This window comes from Balaenoptera musculus, chromosome 8 (genome assembly GCF_009873245.2).
Source record: "Balaenoptera musculus isolate JJ_BM4_2016_0621 chromosome 8, mBalMus1.pri.v3, whole genome shotgun sequence".
In the NCBI taxonomy this organism is placed as follows: domain Eukaryota; kingdom Metazoa; phylum Chordata; class Mammalia; order Artiodactyla; family Balaenopteridae; genus Balaenoptera; species Balaenoptera musculus.
In genome coordinates, this window is record NC_045792.1 from 106935052 (window position 1) to 106955977 (window position 20926).

At 47.4% G+C, this 20926-nt stretch overlaps 1 protein-coding gene across 5 annotated transcripts in view; it reads left to right on the forward strand.

The window, feature by feature from the left end:
* PPFIA1 (PTPRF interacting protein alpha 1) overlaps positions 1-20926 on the forward strand; it is a 95445-nt gene that overhangs the window by 46948 nt on the left and 27571 nt on the right. For 2 of the 5 annotated variants that reach the window (XM_036859630.1, XM_036859631.1), the window contains exons 10-17: positions 2-85; positions 2178-2309; positions 3521-3583; positions 4660-4739; positions 7895-8030; positions 11000-11223; positions 18439-18670; positions 20748-20777. In XM_036859630.1, coding sequence (XP_036715525.1) covers positions 2-85; positions 2178-2309; positions 3521-3583; positions 4660-4739; positions 7895-8030; positions 11000-11223; positions 18439-18670; positions 20748-20777 — 981 coding nt within the window. Of the gene's footprint in view, position 1; positions 86-746; positions 786-2177; positions 2310-3520; positions 3584-4659; positions 4740-7894; positions 8031-10999; positions 11224-18438; positions 18671-20747; positions 20778-20926 lie in introns of all 5 variants that reach the window. The other 3 variants (XM_036859632.1, XM_036859634.1, XM_036859629.1) reach the window with 2 other exon arrangements.

The following is a 20926-nucleotide window of genomic DNA, read 5'->3' on the forward strand; positions in this document are numbered from 1 at the left end:
GGCCGAAGAGAGACACGGCAACATCGAGGAGAGGCTGCGCCAGATGGAGGCACAGTTGGAGGAGAAGCATCAGGAGCTGCAGCGGGTACGTGTCCGGGCGGAGAGGCCGAGCGCCGCGCCGGGACCCGGGGGACGTGGGGGACGCGGCTCGAGCAGCGCACGGCGCCCCCTTTCTCTGCTGCTCCCCGCCCCCCTACCTGCCGAGCGTATTCAGTGCGTGGCCTCATCTGCGCGCTGTCTGCTGGTCGGTGCGCCCACCACGTGGTTGCCCGCAGGCGGTGTGTCGGGGGGCGGGGGCTGCCTGCCGCTCTGACCAGCCTGTTGTGGGAGCGGCTCCAGGTACAGGTGGGACCTTACAGGCCCCCCTCAAACAAGCCTGAGGTGCCAGCCCGGGGTGCCCATGGAATTTAAGGCACAGCGTCCCAGGTGTTGGGTCTGCTTGCCTGGGGTGTGGCACTGGAGTCCCAGATTCAGGTCACGGGCCTGATCTCTGTCCTGAATCCCAAAGTATTGTTCCAGACACAAAGGTAGACGTAGGGATGGCCGTTCCTGAGCAGGAGGAAAACCGTAGTTGAGCTGGGATAAAAAGGAGCATCAGGAAAGTGTGGTGGTGGAGGCTCACGTCAGCTGAGTCCTGAGAGAGTTTTCCTGGAAGAGTTGGTCACACGGCGAGATGGAACATCCAGGAAATAGAGCGAGTGGTGGCCCCAGATCCAGGCGTGCGACATCAATATTGTCACCAACAGGAAGCGGCGTTCCTGGGCCTGGACTGCAGAGCATCAAACGTGAGCTTTCAGGAAGGAAAGCGTCTGCCTCCCATCAAGAGATCCGCATGCCAGGCGCCCCTGCCCCCGACACAGGCACACGCCCTCCCCTCTTAGGCAGAGAGTATTCGACTCTCACCGCTTGAGGGGTGCACTTCATTATTTCCAGAACTCGTTGAGATAGGGATGCTGTTTATGACTAAGGCAATTCAAAGCAAACTTTTAAGTGGTTTTGCTTTAAAAATATTTGAGGGACTTCCCTGGTGGCGCAGTGGTTAAGAACCCACCTGCCAGTGCAGGTGACACGGGTTCGAGCCCTGGTCTGGGAAGATCCCACGTGCCGCGGAGCAACTAAGCCCTTGTGCCACAACTACTGAGCCCGCGTGCCACGACCACTGAAGCCTGCGCTCCGCAACAAGAGGAGCCACCGCAGTGAGAAGCCCGCGCGTCGCAACCAAGAGTAGCCCCCGCTCGCCGCGGCTAGAGAAAGCCCACACGCAGCAACAAAGACCCAACGCAGCCAAAATAAATTAATTAATTAATTAATTAATTTAAAAAAAAAATTGAATGCTGACAGCCTTATCGTACGGTGAGCTGGGTCTCTTCTAGATGATGGTGGCTGCTGTGTTTTGGGCGTGGTTCTGAGCGCTTTGTACTTAGTGCTTCCAACAATCTAGGAGAAAAGGGAGACCCGCCGAGGGGACCCGCCCTGACGTGTGCTGTCTGTCAGCACTCTGTGTCCCCTCCCCTTTTCGTCTGTGTTCGTTCAGGGTGTAGGGTGAAAATAAGCTTTTGAAACCATGAAGTTGATGCTAGTTTTATAAAACACAGACTTACCAATTTTATTACATTTAAAAATTACTTGCGGTAATTATTTCTAGTTTTTTAGTATAAATTATCATTACAAAGAATTCAGGTGATGTTAAGAGTATAAAGAAAAACATGTGAAAGTCTATCTCCACTGGTTTTTTTCCCAAAATGAAATTTTTTACCTTTTGCTTTATAAGTTGAATTCATTTTACCCCCTTAATCCAGATTCAAGCTTCTGTTTACATGCTGGGAAGTTCCCCCTCCAGTGTGTATGTAAGCTGATCCCCTTTAAAATATGCTTGTTTTCTGCATATAAATCTGCTCCCTGAGTCCATCTGACAGCTAATGGCTGGTGACACTAATGAGGCCCCCTGGGCGCCGTGTTGAACAGAAGCAGTGGGAGGGACCTTTCTCTGCACCTGCAGTCAGCTCTGGTGACCGAGTGGGTTCTGGTGACGGTGCAGAGTCCGCCGGAGACGGCGGTGGGAGGGGCAGCCTGGGGAGCCAGGGCACAGGCCGGCCACGTCGTCGCTCCTTGGTGCTTTTAAAACAATGACCATACTTGTTCTTGAAGTTTATAAGTTTTCGTTTTTCCTGTTTCAGGCAAGGCAGAGAGAAAAGATGAATGAAGAACACAATAAACGTTTATCAGACACTGTTGACAAGCTTCTTTCAGAATCTAACGAGAGGCTTCAGCTTCATCTTAAAGAGAGAATGGCAGCTCTGGAAGATAAGGTGTGCTAGCACAACGTCCCTGAAGGCCCCTTTGCAAAAGGGGCGCCAGTGGTTATGTCCTTGCCCAGGCTGTGCGTATGGGAAATTGCCTATCGTTCTTACTCTCCAGAACAAGAGTTGGAGAACTGTTTCCATAGAGGCCCAACCACGTAGTAAATATCGTAGGCGTTTACTCATTGTGAGTAATTGAGTAGAAGAAGTTCATGCTGATCAATTAAGTAGCATGAAAGCAACCACAGGCAATCCGTAAAGGAATGGACGTGGTCGTGTGCCACTGAAACTTAGAGGAGCCGGCAGTGAGCCGGATCTGGCTGACGGGCCGAGTTTATCAGCCCCTGCGCTAGAATTTTCTAGGTCCACCCTCACCCCTTCATTGCTCTTGCATTAGAAGTTTATTTCTGTCTCTTGTGTGTGATGTAATATAAAAGATTTAACCATCTAAAAACAAGCGTTCTCATATTCCAACTCCAGCCTTCTCTCTTTTCATTTGGTTTGGAAAATGTCTAAGCCCGGGCTCTTGCTACTCTCATCATGGAACTACTTTAGCTGTAACCAGAGTAAAGGAGTAGCCGAGAATCTATGTCAGAGAAGCTCTGATGGGCGACACTTTGGTTCAGGTTTGATAAAAAACCTGTCCTGACTGCACCAGTGCCCTAAAGATGAGGCCCAAGAATCTTCCCTGAGATTGGCACCTGGGGTGATGCTTGTTTGGGAGAGACCAGTGATTACTACTAATTATGTGGCACATTTTATTTTACACAAAACCCATGATGAAATGCATTACTAGAGACCACATAGGGCAGTTACCTCACTTCCTCCTTGATCTGCGGGCCAGCCCTAAGGTAGGAATATTTTTGTCTCAGGTTTGAATTTTGCATGTGAAACTTGTGCCGGTTTCCCGAGTGACCACTGAACTGCAAAAGCTGAAAGCCGGTATAAACCAGTTTAACTTACCCTAGGAACTTGACCTCCTTATATCTAGAAAATCAGTCAGTGAAGAAGGAAATTTTATATGTACAAGTTATTATCAAAAGTTGTCATCTGGCCTCGTGGCTGGCATTTTACTCTGGGAGCGTGATCTGCCCATTAGTACGTTCACGTGGCCCATTCCTTCCCGCGGTGCTTTACTGTTTGAAACAGCTGTAGCCATCCTGTAGTACATGGAACATTTTTAAGAATTAACACTAAAAGGCTATTTATATCTTTTTCAGAATTCCCTCCTACGAGAAGTTGAAAATGCAAAAAAGCAATTAGAAGAAATGCAACATGATAAGGTGCTTCAATCTCTAGATTGTTTAGAAATCTGTTAAGAGCTGAATTGAGCTGGGTTCACTGTTATTATAATTACTACAGCTGTTCAGCAGAAGTTGAGTTACACTTTCTTTATGGCTAGGCCGCTGCTATAACATATACAGCACTCCTGGATTTGTATGTGGAGCGCGTTTGCAGTTTAGATGGATTTAGAGTCCAGCAGGTGCGTGTGGTTCAGAATTCTGAGTCCTTTCTGGGTTCATTTGAAAGCTGAAACAAAGCAGGAGCCTTTCATGTGGAACAGTGCCTTCCATCAGAAAGATAATAAGAGCCACATATGTAATCTAAAATTTCCTAGTAGCCACGTTTAAAACAGTAGAAAGAAACAGGTGAAGTTAATTTTATTGTATTTTACCTAATGTAGTCAGAATGTTATCGTATAATTGCTCTAAAAACGAATGAGCTACTTTACGTTCTTCTCTCCGCCTTGGGTCTTTGAAACCTGCGGTGTGGTTTCTGGCCACAGCACTTGGCGCTTTGGGGTGGCCCATCTCAGGCGTGCTCAGTAGCCACGTGAGGCGACTGGCAGCTGTGGCCCACAGCGCAGAGCAGGAAGGCTGTCCATTGACTCAGAAACTCTGGCAGTCTGCCTTGTTGCTTTGCCCTGTGAGGAAGTGACGTTGGGAGTAGAGATGGCACGTGAGTGGATGTGAGCTTGGTGTAGACAGCTAAAAGCAATGCAGAGGAGCGAGTGCGATGGAGAGTGAATCCTGCGTGTGTGTCCCCCACCCCTGCCCCAAGTTCAGCTTCTCTCAGAATTCATTATTGTTAATGGCTTGGTGTTTCTCTTCTGAGAGCTTTTCTATGACCAAGATGTAACTTTTTGTTCACTACGTTTTATAAAGTTAATACTGGTCTGAGTGTTTATGTTTGCTATAGGACTCTAGGAGAAAATTTTCTCAGAATTAAAATGTTTGGAATTTATAACTGCTAATGTAACCTGTTATGGTTTTGTTCAGCATTTGAGCACATTTTGATGCAAGTCATTTTACATCCTGAAAGCAATAGGTGCAGTGTTATGTCATTTGCTGTTTTGTAGGATCAGCTCGTACTAACCCTGGAAGCCTTGAGAGCTGAACTGGACCAGACGGGGCTGAGAGGGGCTCCCCTACACCACGGGTAGGACGTTCCCCAGGTCACAGCTCTGCTCAGCACTGTCGTGTGTATACAGGGGCGTGTCATGGCTGTGTGGACAGTATAACTGGGTGGGTATAGCTCTTGGTCGCGCCTCAAGGAGCCTGTAGCTTAGTGGCAGGCTAGATGGAAGAGTAAAACATCATTCCTAAGGTTAGAACTCGGTACCTGGGAGAGTGGCAGTCACATTACTGACAAGACTCAAAACCACAGGAGGCGGTTTGGAAGGGGGGGGGTGGCTCGTTAATATTTGGGTGTATTCATCTGAGGGACCTGACAGACTGTGACACTGGTGTTTCTTCAGAATCGCAGAAGGTTAACGACTTGCAGTCATTTTAAAATTTACTGAGACATGACGTGGCGTTGGCTGCCTTGGGAGGAATCACCTGGCTTGTGAATGAGCTGAGCAAATTACTCAGCATCCTGATTTTTTTCTTACTTGTCATTATAGGGGCAATAATTCTTATTAAGCTATTGAAATTTTTCTTTGCTTTCTTTGTGGAAAATGGTCATCAAGTGAGAGTTAAACTTTAGCAAAAGTTATTGAAGAGCTTAACTGGTGACATTCATTCATCTGTAGGAAAGAGACTCCTGCCTGAATCGTGATTTAGGAGACAGTTTGGAGCCTATGCAAATATTTCTGCATTTGCAAACGTAGGGGACCATCAGGGTCTAGGGTCCCTGCTGAACCTCCTTCTAGAAAAAAAGAGAAATCAAGGAAGATAGAGGCAGAGCCAGAAACTTTCCCTGTCTCCAAAACCACCGGGGGGGGTAGAATTTCAAGGAGAGTGTGTGTGCTCACAGACGGAGGGGTGGGGGGGTGGAGGAAGACCGGGACGGCGGCATCGCTGGACTTGCTGGCTAAGGGCCTCTAGGGTGAGGTCAGAGGTGGAGGCAGACCCCTGCTTACGGGGTAGATGAGGCGAGTGTGAGGAGGACCGTGCGGGTACCTGGAGGAGGAGGAGGTGGACACAGCCTGTTACTCTTCTGGGACTTTGAGTAATGAAGGGGGCGCAGGTGCCAGAACCGAAGGGCTGGCACAGTTGGGGGGGTTTTCAGTGGAGAAGCCTTGGGCATGGTCACCAGAGCCATGTGTGACAGTGCAAGTGAAGGACGAGGAAGCAGCTCTTGCTCTGATGGTGCAGGGGGGCGGGGGGGGGGCTCTGTACTTTGATGGCGTGGGGGGGGGCGCTCTGTGCTCTGATGGCGCAGGGGGGTGGAGGGGGGGCTCTGTGCTCTGGCGCAGGGGGGTGGAGGGGGGGGCTCTGTGCTCTGATGGCGCAGGGGCGTGGGGGGGGGCTCTGTGCTCTGATGGCTCAGGGGGGTGGAGGGGGGGCTCTGTGCTCTGATGGCGCAGGGGCGTGTGGGGGGGGGCTCTGTGCTCTGATGGTGCAGGGGGGCGGGGGGGTCTCTGTGCTCTGATGGCGCAGGGGCGTGGGGGGGGGCTCTGTGCTCTGATGGTGCAGGGGGGCGGCAGGGGCTCTGTGCTCTGATGGAGCAGGGGGGTGGAGGGGGGGCTCTGTGCTCTGATGGCGCGGGGGGGGGGGGTCTGTGCTCTGATGGCGCAGGGGGGCGGCGGGGTGGGAGGCTCTGCTCTGATGGCGCAGCAGGGGCTGTAGGCAGACTCTGTGCTCTGAAGACAGTGGGCTGGGTACTGCGGGAGGGGATGTTTCAAGGAGGCAGCTCTAGAGGTGTAACGTCAAGTGGCTTAGCAGAGAGGTGGTCGGGAGCTGTAGAAATGGGAAAAGACGGATCACAGCAGGTGGGGAGTGGGGCCTCGGGGTGCGGAGGGAGGACTAAAAAGATGGCTCGTAGGAAGGGCAGGCTCGGCTTGTTTGGCAGGACTTCACAGTGAAATCGGTCACCTTGTGTCTGAGATCTTCTGGGAGGAAAGCCAGCCTCGGTTGACGAGTGGGGGAGAAAGATGGTGGGTGGGCTCCGTAAGGAGACTGGGAAATGACTGCCGCGGGGCGACAGAACCCGGGGGCGTTTGTGGACTTAAGAGGATCCGCCTGCCACCAAAAGCACGTGTGGGATTTTGTGTCGTAGCTTTCACCCGATTTCGAAGTGTGCTGTGGCCCCCAAGCAGTTGGGTAGAAGTCATGCTGAGAAAGAAGGAGCAGTTTCCTTAGGAATGAGGCCAGAGGGGATGGGAGAGACAGTTGCGGTTCAAGGGAGATTCCAGACTTTGATCTCCTGCAAACAAGGGATAAATCCTATGCAACACTTGAAGACGTTTCTTTTAAAAATGTCGAGCAGTGCGTGCACCAGAGGAGGCTGAGCTAGCACATGGTCCTGGCCCGCTCTGCAGGGGGTGTGAGGAGCGCTTACTCTCCTCAGGGGAATGGAGTCTGTTTCCCGGATTTCAGGACTCCTGCAAATGAAGGCGCCACCCTTCTTCCCAGAGACAAGGGCCGAGCAGCTCCTGGGCTGGGCCCGCGGTGCAGGTGGGCCCACGGTCAAGGCTGGGCCGCGCCTCCACTGACCGGGGTGTCTTCTGACACCCACGCCAGGTTTCTGTCGTCATGCTCAGGGCCCCAACCACCTGTTCTGGGACTTCTTCAGCCTAGAGTCTTGATCGTTAATCTAATTACACCCAGGACTCTACTTTCGATTCGGAAACACCAGTCCATCTAAGCTCTAAGCCGTGGTTCAGAGGGGTTTCTGCTGCTGGTTTGTCTGAGGCGCTGTGAGCGGTATAGACGGTGTTCCAGGTAGAGGAGTGTTTGTGATTGATGGGCTTCACACTGGGGATCTTGGCCCAAACAGGAAAGGAGAGAACAGCTGAAGGCCAGAGGGGAGGTGTGGATGTCAAGGAAGAAGCAGAGCAGGTGCCGGGCCCAACACCTTGACCTGAGGGCCGGTTCCCAGGTGGACCACAGACCCCTGTACACCGCAGACAGCTGGATTCCGTCGCTGTCACCTGCATGTCTCGTGTCTGCACTGGTTTTCCCGGATGTGGAAGTTTTCCAGCTGGTGGGGCAGGCGGTGGGTTGCTGTTGGAGCGGGAGAGCGGTGCCCTCCTGGGTGACCTTTTCCTGTGACATCACTTATTTTCCAAGTTGACAGGTTCTGGCTTGGCCAACAAAGTGAGGTCACTTTTCTCCTAATAATGACCTTTTTCTTCCCCCGTGTTTCAGGCGACCCCACTTGGGCAGCGTCCCAGATTTCAGGTTCCCCGTGGCAGACGGGCCCTCGGACTCCTTCAGCAGCAGTGCGGTGTTGCGACGCCCCCAGAAAGGCCGGCTGGCAGCGCTGCGCGACGAGCCTTCCAAGGCAAGGGCCCCCGCCCCCGCCCCGCCCCCTATCCCGGGGCCTGCGCTCTGTGAGATACTTGCCTCCTCACCCTATGGTTCCGAGACTGTTTTGAAACAAAGCTTGATGGGTCGCTTTCTCTCGTCCCCTCCCCCCTTTTTCCTTTTACTGGCTAAGAGTTTACTTTTAAGACAAGCTTTTTTTTTAAGAACAAATTTTGATAACGTGCCCTGCTGTAAGGCACAGCACAGCGCTGATTAGCACAGGTTTGAGGTCGTCCTTAAGAGTAAACGAACACACATACTCATCGTCTTGTAGTGAGAAGAATTCTCATTTGGAAGTTCAACTGCCTTCATATTTTTGTCCGTTTCACGGCATGTATTTTTTATATACGTCTCTGTATTTTGAGCTCCCATATTCAGTGAGCAGCTAGTTTGGGCCAGGCATCCTCAGACCTAGGGCTCCAGCAGAGAATTAAAAACAGACAAAATGCCTGCACACACACACCCCCAACATGCACACCCTAGTGAGAAGAGAGAGGCAGCAGTGAATGGAAAGTAAAATAAAATATGCTGTGTGTATTCTCTGTCTACTGCTACATAGCCAATCACTGCAAAGCTTAGTGGCTTCACAGTGGACATTTAATAGTCCACAGTTCGTGTGCATGTGGGAGCATCTTAGCGGAATGGGCCCGGCTCAGGGCCTCCTGAGGTCGCCGCCACCAGCAGGCTCCCCTGGGGCTGGGTGGCACGCCTTCAGACTCCCTCACCTGGCTGTTGGCGAGAGGGCCCCGGTCCGTGCCGTGTGGACCTCTTCATGGGGCTGGCTTTCCTCAGAACTCCCTCTGCGAGAGCGCGGGGGAGAGGCCTTTCATGCCGCTGTCTCGGGAGCTGCACACCTTTGCCTTCACTGCGTTCTGATCATTGAGTGAGCTGTGTTCTGATCCTGCCCTCCCTCACGGGGTCAGGGAAGAATTGCCCTCTGCCTCTTGAAGGGAGGAGGCTTAAAGAATTCATGGACGTATTTTTCAGTCACCACAGCCTGTCAGATGGTAATAAGCAGGGAAAGGAAACCAAGGGTACCCGAGTTGCCAAACAAGGAGGGGAATCATAATTTTTAAACGGGGTGGCCAGCAAGGGTCTCCAGGAGGGTGGCGTTCGAGCAAAGACCTGCGGAAGGGAGGGGAGTAGCCCTTCGGAGGTACCGGCCGTGGCAGCAAGACGGGCCGGCGCGCTGGGCGTAGGCTGCGGGGCGGGGCGGTCCGGGAGCAGCTCAAGGCTGGGGTCTGCTTCCTGCTGTGACGAAGGTAGCCGGGTCGGGGGAGGCTGGGATCTGGGCCTCGGTCCTGTTCAGGTGGACAGGCCCAGCACATGTCCAAGGGGATGTGTCAGGTCGGCAGCTGGGTGTTCCAGCCTGGACCCGGGAGGGCTCTCAACCCGAGGTAGACTTGGGGTCATGGGCGTACAGGTGGTATTTAAAGGCATGAGCCAGATAGAGTCACCCGGTGGGTGCCTATGGAGCGAGAGATGAGGTCCAAGGATAGAGCCGTGGGGCACCCCAGATTCAGAGGTTGGGAGGTTGAGAAGGGGCAGCAGGAGGGTGAGGAGTAGCCCGGGAGGGCGGGGCCCTGTGAGCCAGACGCTCCGATGCTCTGCTGGGGCAGCGTGGGGGAGGGGACTTAGTCGTGCGGGCTCCATGGAGCCCCCTGGAGCCACACCTGCTTGCAGAGAGTGGGAGACGGAGGAGGGAAGGGGCGGAGTAGAGGCTGCCCTGGGGAGCTTTCAGGGAAACGCAGTGGTTGCTGGAAGGAGCCGTGGAGGGAGAGTTCTGTGGTTCCTGTTGTGTGCTTTTTTTTTTTTTTTTAAACATCTTTATTGAAGTATAATTGCCTTACAATGGTGTGTTAGCTTCTGCTTTATAACAAAGTGAATCAGTTATACATATACAATATGTTCCCATTTCTCTTCCCTCTTGCGTGTTGTGTGCTTTTAAGGAGAGAGGAGGGAGTGGACATCCTGAGGCTGTTGGGAATGAGCCCCTAGGACGTGGATTAGCCACAGGGAAGGAGGAGTGATGGCAGGTGATCCTGGACCAGCTGAAGGGGGTGGCCCGGCCCTGGGGAGGGTCAGGGAGGAAGACGGAGTGCGTGGGCACAGACAGGCCCCAGGGGCAGGGGGCCGGGGAGCCTGCGTCTAGAGGCTGCCCCGCGGTTACTGAGGTCGTGTCTGGGAAACGGGAGGCAGGACCCTGGGCTGAGCGTGGAGGTGGGGATGGGGGGCGGGAGGAGGTTTGGGGAGGGAAGGGATGTGAGACGGCCCCAGAGGAGAGGCAGCACAGAGCCCCAGCGAGCACGCTGCTTCCGTGCATGTTCTGATGACAGCGTCACCCTCTCTGTGCACAGAGGTGCCCTTGCAGCGGGAGTTGCGGCTCCCTAGAAAAGCCCCGCTGTGGCTCCCTGCGCCCTGGGGGCTGTCGGGGGCTGGCTCTCCCGTTGCCCTGCTGCTGCATGCTGCTGCGGCTGCTCGTGTCCGCGCTTGTTCGGACCAGCCTCAGAAGCGGGAGGACAAAGGGACCTCCGAGAACCATGTTACTTGGTGACACTGGTAAAAGTTATGGCAACTGAGGTGAACCCAGCGGCTTTGGATCTGATGGACTTTTTTTTACTTCCCTTCAGCCTGGCTGATGGTGGCACGGAATTAATTTTTTTAATTTTCGGTTTTTGTTTCTGACTCGGTCGCCTCAGCCTTGTGAATAACGTCATAGGATTGCCTCCTGTCCAGGCTAGGACGTGAATGTCGCCAGGCCGTCTAAGAAATAGATTCTCCTCCTGCCCACTTCTTAAATACTGCTCACTTAGCAGATGTCAGTGGCTTCTAAGCGTGACCCATTTTTCCAGAATCTTCTGGGTGTCTGTGTAAAATTGTTGTAAGTTTCTGGTAGACCGCAGTTGCCGTGGCCGTTGCTGTTGAGACGTGGTCTCTCGCGCACAGGTGCAGACGCTGAACGAGCAGGACTGGGAGCGCGCCCAGCAAGCCAGCGTGCTGGCCAGCGTGGCCCAGGCGTTCGAGAGCGACGCGGACGTGTCTGACGGCGAGGGCGACAGGGACACCCTCTTCAGCTCGGCCACCCTGCTGTCGCCCAGCGGGCAGGCTGACGCCCAGACGCTGGCCATGATGCTACAGGAGCAGCTGGACGCCATCAACAAAGAGATCCGGTGCGTGCGCCCGCGCCTGGCTCCCCACAAGCACGGTGTCTCTGAGGGGTGGTCGCTACGTAGAGAAGCCTAAGTGTCCCCTAATGAGAAAGCTTACTTCGGTTCTGTCGTAAGACTTTGAAGTCCTGAGGTCGCCCTTGATTATAAAGCTCGGTTACACAGGGCATCCTCCCCACAGCTGTGGTGTCAGCACACCGTGTGAGACGTCGTGGAAGGGGAGAGGCGTTCAGCCCCTGTCCCCGGAAGCTGCCGACACATCTGGAGAGAGAGGGCAGGGTGCAGAGAGCCGAGGCCATGTCCGTCCGGGGTGCAGAGCGGAGACATGGCGCCGGGGCTTCGGGGCGAAGTCAGCTCCCCGGATTCCTTTCCCGGGGCAGGGCTGGGTGACGGGGTGGCCGACCGGGAGAAAGGCCAAAGCTCGGCGCAGGGGCAGGTGAGGGTGGGCGTGCCGCAGGAGGTGAGGGCACCCTTCATCAGCCTCTGCCAGCTGGCGTGTCCCCCCCACCTCTGAGCCCCGAGGTGCTGCCCCCCTGCAGCCCGTGCGCCCTCCGGCACGGAGGGGTCGCCCTCTTGTGCGTCCCTCGGAGCCTCACGTATTCTGCGGTGTGTCCCAAAGCCACCGGGAACAGAAAAGCTGGGGTTTTCGGGTTGGCAGACTCCCACTCGGACTTGCGTTTTGCTTTTAAATTAACATAATGTGAAAATTGGTTCTTGTAAGACAGTGGTCAAAGGATGTGTGTTTGAGTATTTTTTAGTCTCATCAGTATATTTAAGATGTTTTCTTTAGAAACTGTCTTAGCAATTATAATAGTTACTTTGCAAAACAGGGAATAGAATCCAAAAGACTACCTTGTAGTGATCAGGAGGCCTTAGGTCTGGGGGCAGCAGTGTGACCGGGCACCCTGAGGCCTGCCCGGTGTCAGATCTGCCATGGCCACACCTCCTGTCCCAAGTCCACGTGCAGAGCGGCCCCAGGCCGGTGACCCTGTGGTGGACCCGATCAGAGTTGCTGCTCAGATTGCTCTTGTCACATTAACACAGGCAGAGGTGCCCATTCCCACCTGCAGAGGATGGGGGCCAGAGAGGAAAGGCCGCAGAATAAATGGCAAAAATGGCAAAAGTAGGTTGTGCTGCCTGCACTTTTGACTTAATAGACTGACTTCTTCGTGTGCCGTGTTTGAACCCAGATGAGCTCTGAAAGACTGTCTTTCCCCATCCCTGCGGGAACTATGAAACAATTATATACTTTTATTTTTATAGCGTGTTGCCAGGTAAAAGTGATTTTTTCCTCATGCAGCAGGTTGACCTGATATAAATGGTAAATTCTGTCCATCGACTTGTTATCAAAACTGAGAAAATACTTTCAAGATATGTAAGTAGAACTTAAATTGGGAAGGTTACGACAAGGACCCAGTATTTTAATATAAAAATAATTGTATTTGCATAATCAAATATTTAGACTGCTATTTAACCATCCAGTACACACTGGGGGAGAAGAACATTAACCTTGAATTCCAGAGTAATGCAGCGTGGTTGACATGAACCCAGAAACTCACATGAGGGACTTGCCTGGCGGTACAGTGGTTAAGACTCTGCCCTTCCACTGCAGGGGGCAGGGGTTCAGTCCCTGGTTGGGGAACAAAGAAAAAAAAACCAAAAAACAAACAGAAAAAAAGAAACTCACATGAGGCTGGTAGAGAACTTTATGAAATAATACTTTTGTTCAAATTCAACCTTAAAAAAAAATCAACTCAGCATTTTCATCTGGTCTAGAGACTTGTGTTTAGAAACTCCAAATTGGTAGATAGCCTCAACCACCAGAGGGCAGACAGCAGAAGCAAGAAAAACTACAGTCCTGGCAGCCTGTGGAACAAAAACCACATTCACAGAAAGATAGACAAGATGAAAAGGCAGAGGACTAAATACCAGATGAAGGAACAAGAAAAAAACCCCAGAAAAACAACTAAATGAAGTGGAGTATAGGCAACCTTCCAGAAAAAGAGTTCAGAATAACGATAGTGAAGATGATCCAGGACCTCGGAATAAGAATGGAGGCAAAGATCGAGAAGATGCAAGAAATGATTAACAAAGACCTAGAAGAATTAAAGAACAAACAAACAGAGATGACCAATACAATAACTGAAATGAAAACTACACTAGAAGGAATCAATAGCAGAATAACTGAGGCAGAAGAACGGATAAGTGACCTGCAAGACAGAATGGTGGAATTCACTGCTGCGGAACAGACTAAAGAAAAAAGAATGAAAAGAAATGAAGACAGCCTAAGAGATCTCTGGGACAACATTAAATGCAACAACATTCGCATTATAGGGGTCCCAGAAGGAGAAGAGAGAGAGAAAGGACCAGAGAAAATATTTGAAGAGATTATAGTCGAAAACTTTTCTAACATGGGAAAGGAAATAGCCACCCAAGTCCAGGAAGTGCAGAGAGTCCCATACAGGATAAACCCAAGGAGAAACACGCCGAGACACATAGTAATCAAAGTGGCAAAAATTAAAGACAAAGAAAAATTATTGAAAGCAGCAAGGGAAAAACAACAAATAACATACAAGGGAACTCCCCTCCCATAAGGTTAACAGCTGATTTCTCAGCAGAAACTCTACAAGCCAGAAGGGAGTGGCATGATATACTTAAAGTGATGAAAGGGAAGAACCTACAACCAAGATTACTCTACCCGGCAAGGATCTCATTTAGATTTGATGGAGAAATCAAAAGCTTTACAGACAAGCAAAAGCTAAGAGAATTCAGCACCACCAAACCAGCTCTACAACAAATGCTAAAGGAACTTCTCTAAGTGGGAAACACAAGAGAAGGAAAGGACCTACAAAAACAAACCGAAAACAATTAAGAAAATGGTCATAGGAACATACATATCGATAATTACCTTAAACGTGAATGGATTAAATGCTCCAACCAAAAGACACAGGCTTGCTGAATGGATACAAAAACAAGACCCATATATATGCTGTGTACAAGAGACCCACTTTAGACCTAGGGGCACATACAGACTGAAAGTGAGGGGATGGAAAAAGATATTCCATGCAAATGGAAATCAAAAGAAAGCTGGAGTAGCTATACTCATATCAGATAAAATAGACTTTAAAATAAAGGATGTTACAAGAGACAAGGAAGGACACTACCTAATGATCAAGGGATCAATCCAAAAAGAAGAAGATATAACAATTATAAATATATATGCACCCAACATAGGAGCACGTCAATACATAAGGCAACTGCTAACAGCTATAAAAGAAGAAATTGACAATAACACAGTAATAGTGGGGGACTTTAACACCTCACTTACACCAATGGACAGATCATCCAGGCAGAAAATTAATAAGGAAACACAAGCTTTAAGTGACACAATAGACCATATAGATTTAATTGATTTTTATAGGACATTCCATCCGAAAACAGCAGACTACACTTTCTTCTCAAGTGCACACAGAACATTCTCCAGGATAGATCACATCTTAGGACACAAATCAAGCCTCAGTAAATTTAAGAAAATTGAAATCATACAAAGCATCTTTTCTGACCATAACGCTATGAGATTAGAAATCAATTACAGGGAAAAAAAACGTAAAAAACACAGACACATGGACACTAAACAATACGTTACTAAATAACCAAGATATCACTGAAGAAATCAAAGAGGAAATCAAAAACTACCTAGAGACAAACTACAATGAAAACAGGATGATCCAAAACCTGTGGGAAACAGCAAAAGCAGTTCTAAGAAGGAAGTTTATAGCAATACAATCCTATCTCAAGAAACAAGAAAAATCTCAAATAAACAATCTAACCTTACACCTAAAGAAACTAGAGAAAGAAGAACAAACAAAACCCAAAGTTAGCAGAAGGAAAGAAATCATAAAGATCAGAGTGGAAATAAATGAAATAGAAACAAAGAAAACAATAGCAAAGATCAATAAAACTAAAAGCTGGTTCTTTGAGAAGATAAACAAAATTGATAAGCCTTTAGCCAGACTCATCAAGAAAAAGAGGGAGAGGACTCAAATCAATAAAATCAGAAATGAAAAAGGAGAAGTTACAACAGACACCGCAGAAATACAAAGCATCCTAAGAGACTACTACAAGCAACTCTATGCCAATAAAATGGACAACCTGGAAGAAATGGACAAATTCTTAGAAAGGTATAACCTTCCAAGACTGAACCAGGAAGAAACAGAAAATATGAACAGACCAATCACAAGTAATGAAATTGAAACTGTGATTAAAAATCCTCCAACAAACAAAAGTCCAGGACCAGATGGCTTCACAGGTGAATTCTATCAAACATTTAGAAAAGAGCTAACACCCATCCTTCTCAAACTCTTCCAAAAAATTGCAGAGGAAGGAACACTCCCAAACTCATTCTATGAGGCCACCATCACCCTGATACCAAAACCAGACAAAGATACTACAAAAAAAGAAAATTACAGACCAATATCACTGATGAATATAGATGGAAAAATCCTCAACAAAATACTAGCAAACAGAATCCAACAACACATTAAAAGGATCATACACCACGATCAAGTGGGATTTATCCCAGGGATGCAAGGATTCTTCAATATACGCAAATCAATGTGATACACCATATTAACAAATTGAAGAATAAAAACCATATGATCATCTCAATAGATGCAGAAAAAGCTTTTGACAAAATTCAACACCCATTTATGATAAAAAACTCTCCAGAAAGTGGGCATAGAGGGAACCTACCTCAACATAATAAAGGCCATATACAACAAACCCACAGCAAACATCATTCTCAATGGTGAAAAACTGAAAGCATTTCCTCTAAGATCAGGAACGAGACAAGGATGTCCACTCTCACCACTATTATTCAACATAGTTTTGGAAGTTCTAGCCACAGCAATCAGAGAAGAAAAAGAAATAAAAGGAATACAGATTGGAAAAGAAGAAGTAAAACTGTCACTGTTTGCAGATGACATGATACTATACATAGAGAATCCTAAAACTGCCACCAGAAAACTACTAGAGCTAATTAATGAATTTGGTAAAGTTGCAGGATACAAAATTAACACACAGAAATCTCTTGCATTCCTATACACTAATGATGAAAAATCTGAAAGAGAAATTATGGAAACACTCCCATTTACCATTGCAACAAAAAGAATAAAATACCTAGGAATAAACCTACCTAGGGAGACAAAAGACCTGTATGCAGAAAACTATAAGACACTGATGAAAGAAATTAAAGATGATACCAACAGATGGAGAGATATACCATGTTCTTGGATTGGAAGAATCAATATTGTGAAAATGACTATACTACCCAAAGCAATCTACAGATTCAATGCAATCCCTATCAAATTACCTATGGCATTTTTTATGGAACTAGAACAAATCAACTTAAAATTTGTATCTAGACACAAAAGATCCCGAATAGCCAAAGCAATCTTGAGGGAAAAAAACGGAGCTGGAGGAATCAGACTCCCTGACTTCAGACTATACTACAAAGCTACAGTAATCAAGACAATATGGTACTGGCACAAAAACAGAAACATAGATCAATGGAACAAGATAGAAAGCCCAGAGGTAAACCCACGCACCTATGGTCAACTAATCTATGACAAAGGAGGCAAAGATATACAATGGAGAAAAGACAGTCTCTTCAATAAGTGGTGCTGGGAAAACTGGACAGCCACATGTAAAAGAATGAAATTAGAATACTCCCTAACACCATACACAAAAATAAACTCAAAATGGATTCGAGACCTAAATGTAAGACTGGACATTATAAAACTCTTAGAGGAAAACATAGGAAGAACACTCTTTGACATAAATCACAGCAAGATCTTTTTTGATCCACCTCCTAGAGTAATGGAAATGAAAACAAAAATAAACAAATGGGACCTAATGAAACTTCAAAGCTTTTGCACAGCAAAGGAAACCATAAACAAGATGAAAAGACAACCCTCAGAACGGGAGAAAATATTTGCAGTCGAATCAACAGACAAAGGATTAATCTCCAAAATATATAAACAGCTCATTCAGCTCAATATTAAAGAAACAAACACCCCAATCCAAAAATGGGCAGAAGACCTAAATAGACATTTCTCCAAAGAAGACATACAGATGGCCAAGAAGCACATGAAAAGATGCTCAACATCACTAATTATTAGAGAAGTGCAAATCAAAACTACAGTGAGGTATCACCTCACACCAGTTAGAATGGGCATCATTAGAAAATCTACAAACAACAAATGCTGGAGAGGGTGTGGAGAAAAGGGAACCCTCTTGCACTGTTGGTGGGAATGTAAATTGATACAGCCACTATGGAGAACAATATGGAAGTTCCTTAAAAAACTAAAAATAGAATTACCGTATGACCCAGCAATCCCACTACTGGGCATATACCCAGAGAAAACCGTAATTCAAAAAGACACATGCACCCCAATGTTCATTGCGGCACTATTTACAATAGCCAGGTCATGGAAGCAACCAAATTGCTTATCGACAGACAAATGGATAAAGAAGATGTGGTACATATATACAATGGAATATTACTCAGACACAAAAAGGAACGAAATTGGGTCATTTGTAGAGACATGGATGTACCTAGAGCCTGTCATACAGAGTGAAGTAAGTCAGAAAGAGAAAAACAAATATCGTATATTAATGCATATATGTGCAACCTAGAAAAATGGTACAGATGAACCGGGTTGCAGGGCAGAAGTTGAGACACAGATGTAGAGAACAAACGTATGGACACCAAGGGGGAAAACTGTGGTGGGGTGGGGATGGCGGTGTGCTGAATTGGGCGATTGGGATTGACATGTATACAGTGATGTGTATAAAACTGATGATTGATTAAAAAAAAAAAAAACTCCAAATTGCTTTGTGAATTGCTTTTTTGATTATATCAGAGTTCCCGATTTCTAGTTGAAAAAATTGATGGACAGGTATGCAGCTTTGCTCTAAAAACAGGGAAGGTAAAAGTTGTAAATTTTAAATATCTCATTATGCAGTGAGAGTTGCCACCCAGCCCCCATCAGAATTTTAGTGTAAATAAGTAAAATCAAACGTGAATGATCGGAAGCAACTTTGTAAGATTCAGTGGTAAGTCGTTAATCGTAATACAGAACACAAACCCAGATTTGTTATCTAGACACGTTCCTCTGTTTTCTGACAAAGGCAGGTGACGGTTTTATTCTGTTTTAGGTTGATACAAGAAGAAAAGGAGAACACGGAGCAGAGGGCGGAGGAGATTGAGAGCAGGGTGGGCAGTGGGAGCTTAGACAGCCTTGGTCGTTTTCGATCAGTGAGCTCCATCCCCCCGTACCCCGCTTCCTCTCGGGCCAGCTCTTCCCCTCCCAGCAGCGTGCGGCCCGCCCCTCGAAGGGCCCCGCACAGCCCTGCGAGGGAAGTGGACAGACTAGGCGTCATGACTCTGGTAAGTGTCTGCCTTCTCCCTGCTGCACCCTCCCCCAGCACACCTGGTTTGCTTGCTTGCTTTCTTTGTTGACCTAGAAGAAAATCAGGTACATTTGCTATGCTCAGAGGTTCAAGATTTTTAAAGCCAGCTAGTATTTAATCAGTCTCCCAATGAATGACAAATTAATTTTAATGTTTGGGCGACCAGCTTAGCATGTCATCATGAACTCATCCAAAGTTCTCCTTTGTGTAGCATTGGGCATGGCCTCTGCAAGGCACAGCAGCTACAGGAAAGTGTTTGTTTTTCAGGAATAGACAGCTTAGCAAGAGTAAACATAGGCAGCCCTAATGGCATCTCGAAAACTGTACAGAGAGTCAACGCTGTCTTCCTTTACGCTAGGGATGCCTCACTGGAGGGGGCAGGGCATGCGGTCAAAACAAAACCAAAAAAGCTAAACTGGTCCTCTTGCTGAGGCACCTGGCCGCGCGCTCACGCCGGCTCTGCGTGTGGAACCAGGTTAAAAGCCGGTGTCCCGCGGCTCCCAGGGAAGCAGACGGGCCTCCTCACGCTTCCTCATCTGGAAATGCGATGACCGTGTGGTGACGGTGTGCAGCTCTAAAGCACACGTTACAACTTTCTTGTGTATGTAGTTGAGGTTTTGTGAGTGCATTGCTGTTTACCACATGAAATCATATTTACAATATTCTGCTTTTTAACTGCACTTGTATTATACTTTTTTTCTGTTACCACCCATTTTCATTTTAGCTGCACTGTTAGCCAGCGTATAATTAAATCAACTATGAATCATTTTAGTGACATGGGAAGTGGTAACTAGTCCATTTTGTGGTATTTTGGCATACTGTTTTTATAATTTACATCATTAGTTAATTAGCTGATATTTAAAACTCTGATGATTTCATTTGTGGTTTCATGCTTAATTTCTTTCAGAGAATTTGGAAAAACAGTTCTGTGTATTTTTTTCCTTGTTATATGGTTCTCTGTACTGGCTGACGATGTGTCTGCTTCTGTCATTGGTGTTGATTCCCTGTATCATCCTTTGTTTTATCGTTGTTAATCCAGACCCCAGCCTCCCCACCGCCGAGTCTGTAGTTTACCATCCAGCTCCCCTCCCCGTCCACCCCACTCCGTTATAAGTCCCTTCCACAGCAGCGCTGTGGTCCACAGTGTGTGTCTGTGCTTGGTCGTGGCTCTTTAGTGGGGTCTCTGCGTTATCTTCGTTTCTCATTAAACAGTGTTTTTCCCCCGTAGCGGTAAGTGTTATGTAGTGTATCACTGCGTAATAGGTATGGCTGCAGGCCTGGTGTAGATGGATCAGTGTTTTCGCTCACACTGTACAGCATGCGTGTAATTCACAAGTGAGGTGTTGCTTATGTAAAGAAATGACCCATTAAGTGTAGAATTAATGGACTCTTTGACACAACGTACTTTCTGGTTTTGGTGCTTGTATTATTTAAGACGGTAAATCTCATCAGCTTATTAAACATGCACAGTTAATGTCTTTAAAGACTCTATCTGCTATTATGCTAGCTTTTATTCTTACATATTTTCACAGGGTACCTGCTTTAATCAATAAATTTATTTTGAGAAGTTTTAAATCAAATTCTAGGTAAGGACTTTATGTTAATGTCCAATAGGTGGTTAGATTTGTTCAGTGTTAAAATAGGTATTCCAATTACTTCCTCATCAGTTAGATTGCTATTTTAAAGTATAACATGTTTCTTATTAAGAAAAACTAAGTTATAGAGAAGTTTGGCTTAGAATAGACAACTGTTAGGGCCCTTTGTTATACAGAATGCCATATTATAAGAAATTGAGTATGTTGTAATAGAATTGTATCTTCCTGAGGAATAATTTATAGTGTTTCTCTAGGAAATCTTGAATAGCTTATTATATTTAACTTTTGTGGTCAAAAAAATGTTCTATTTCCAGTTACATTTTCTCTAAATCTTATCTCACTTACATGTGTTCTGTCATTTTCTTTTTAATATATTTGCCTGTACTGATCCTTGAATTTTTAACTTCAAAGTGTGCAGTAAATCTGGTTTCTCTTCATTTCTTTGCATGCATCTGTCAGCCTAGTGATTTAAGGAAACATCGTAGAAAGGTAAAATATTTAGTAATTTAGCATGCCTTTGTTTCTGTGTGAAGTATTGAAGAGTCCCTGTCGTTTTACGTGAATGAACACTATGTGGTTGTGTACTGGTGAATGATTGATGTTTTAATGGAAGTGTTGAAACTCACCCTCCACTTAAC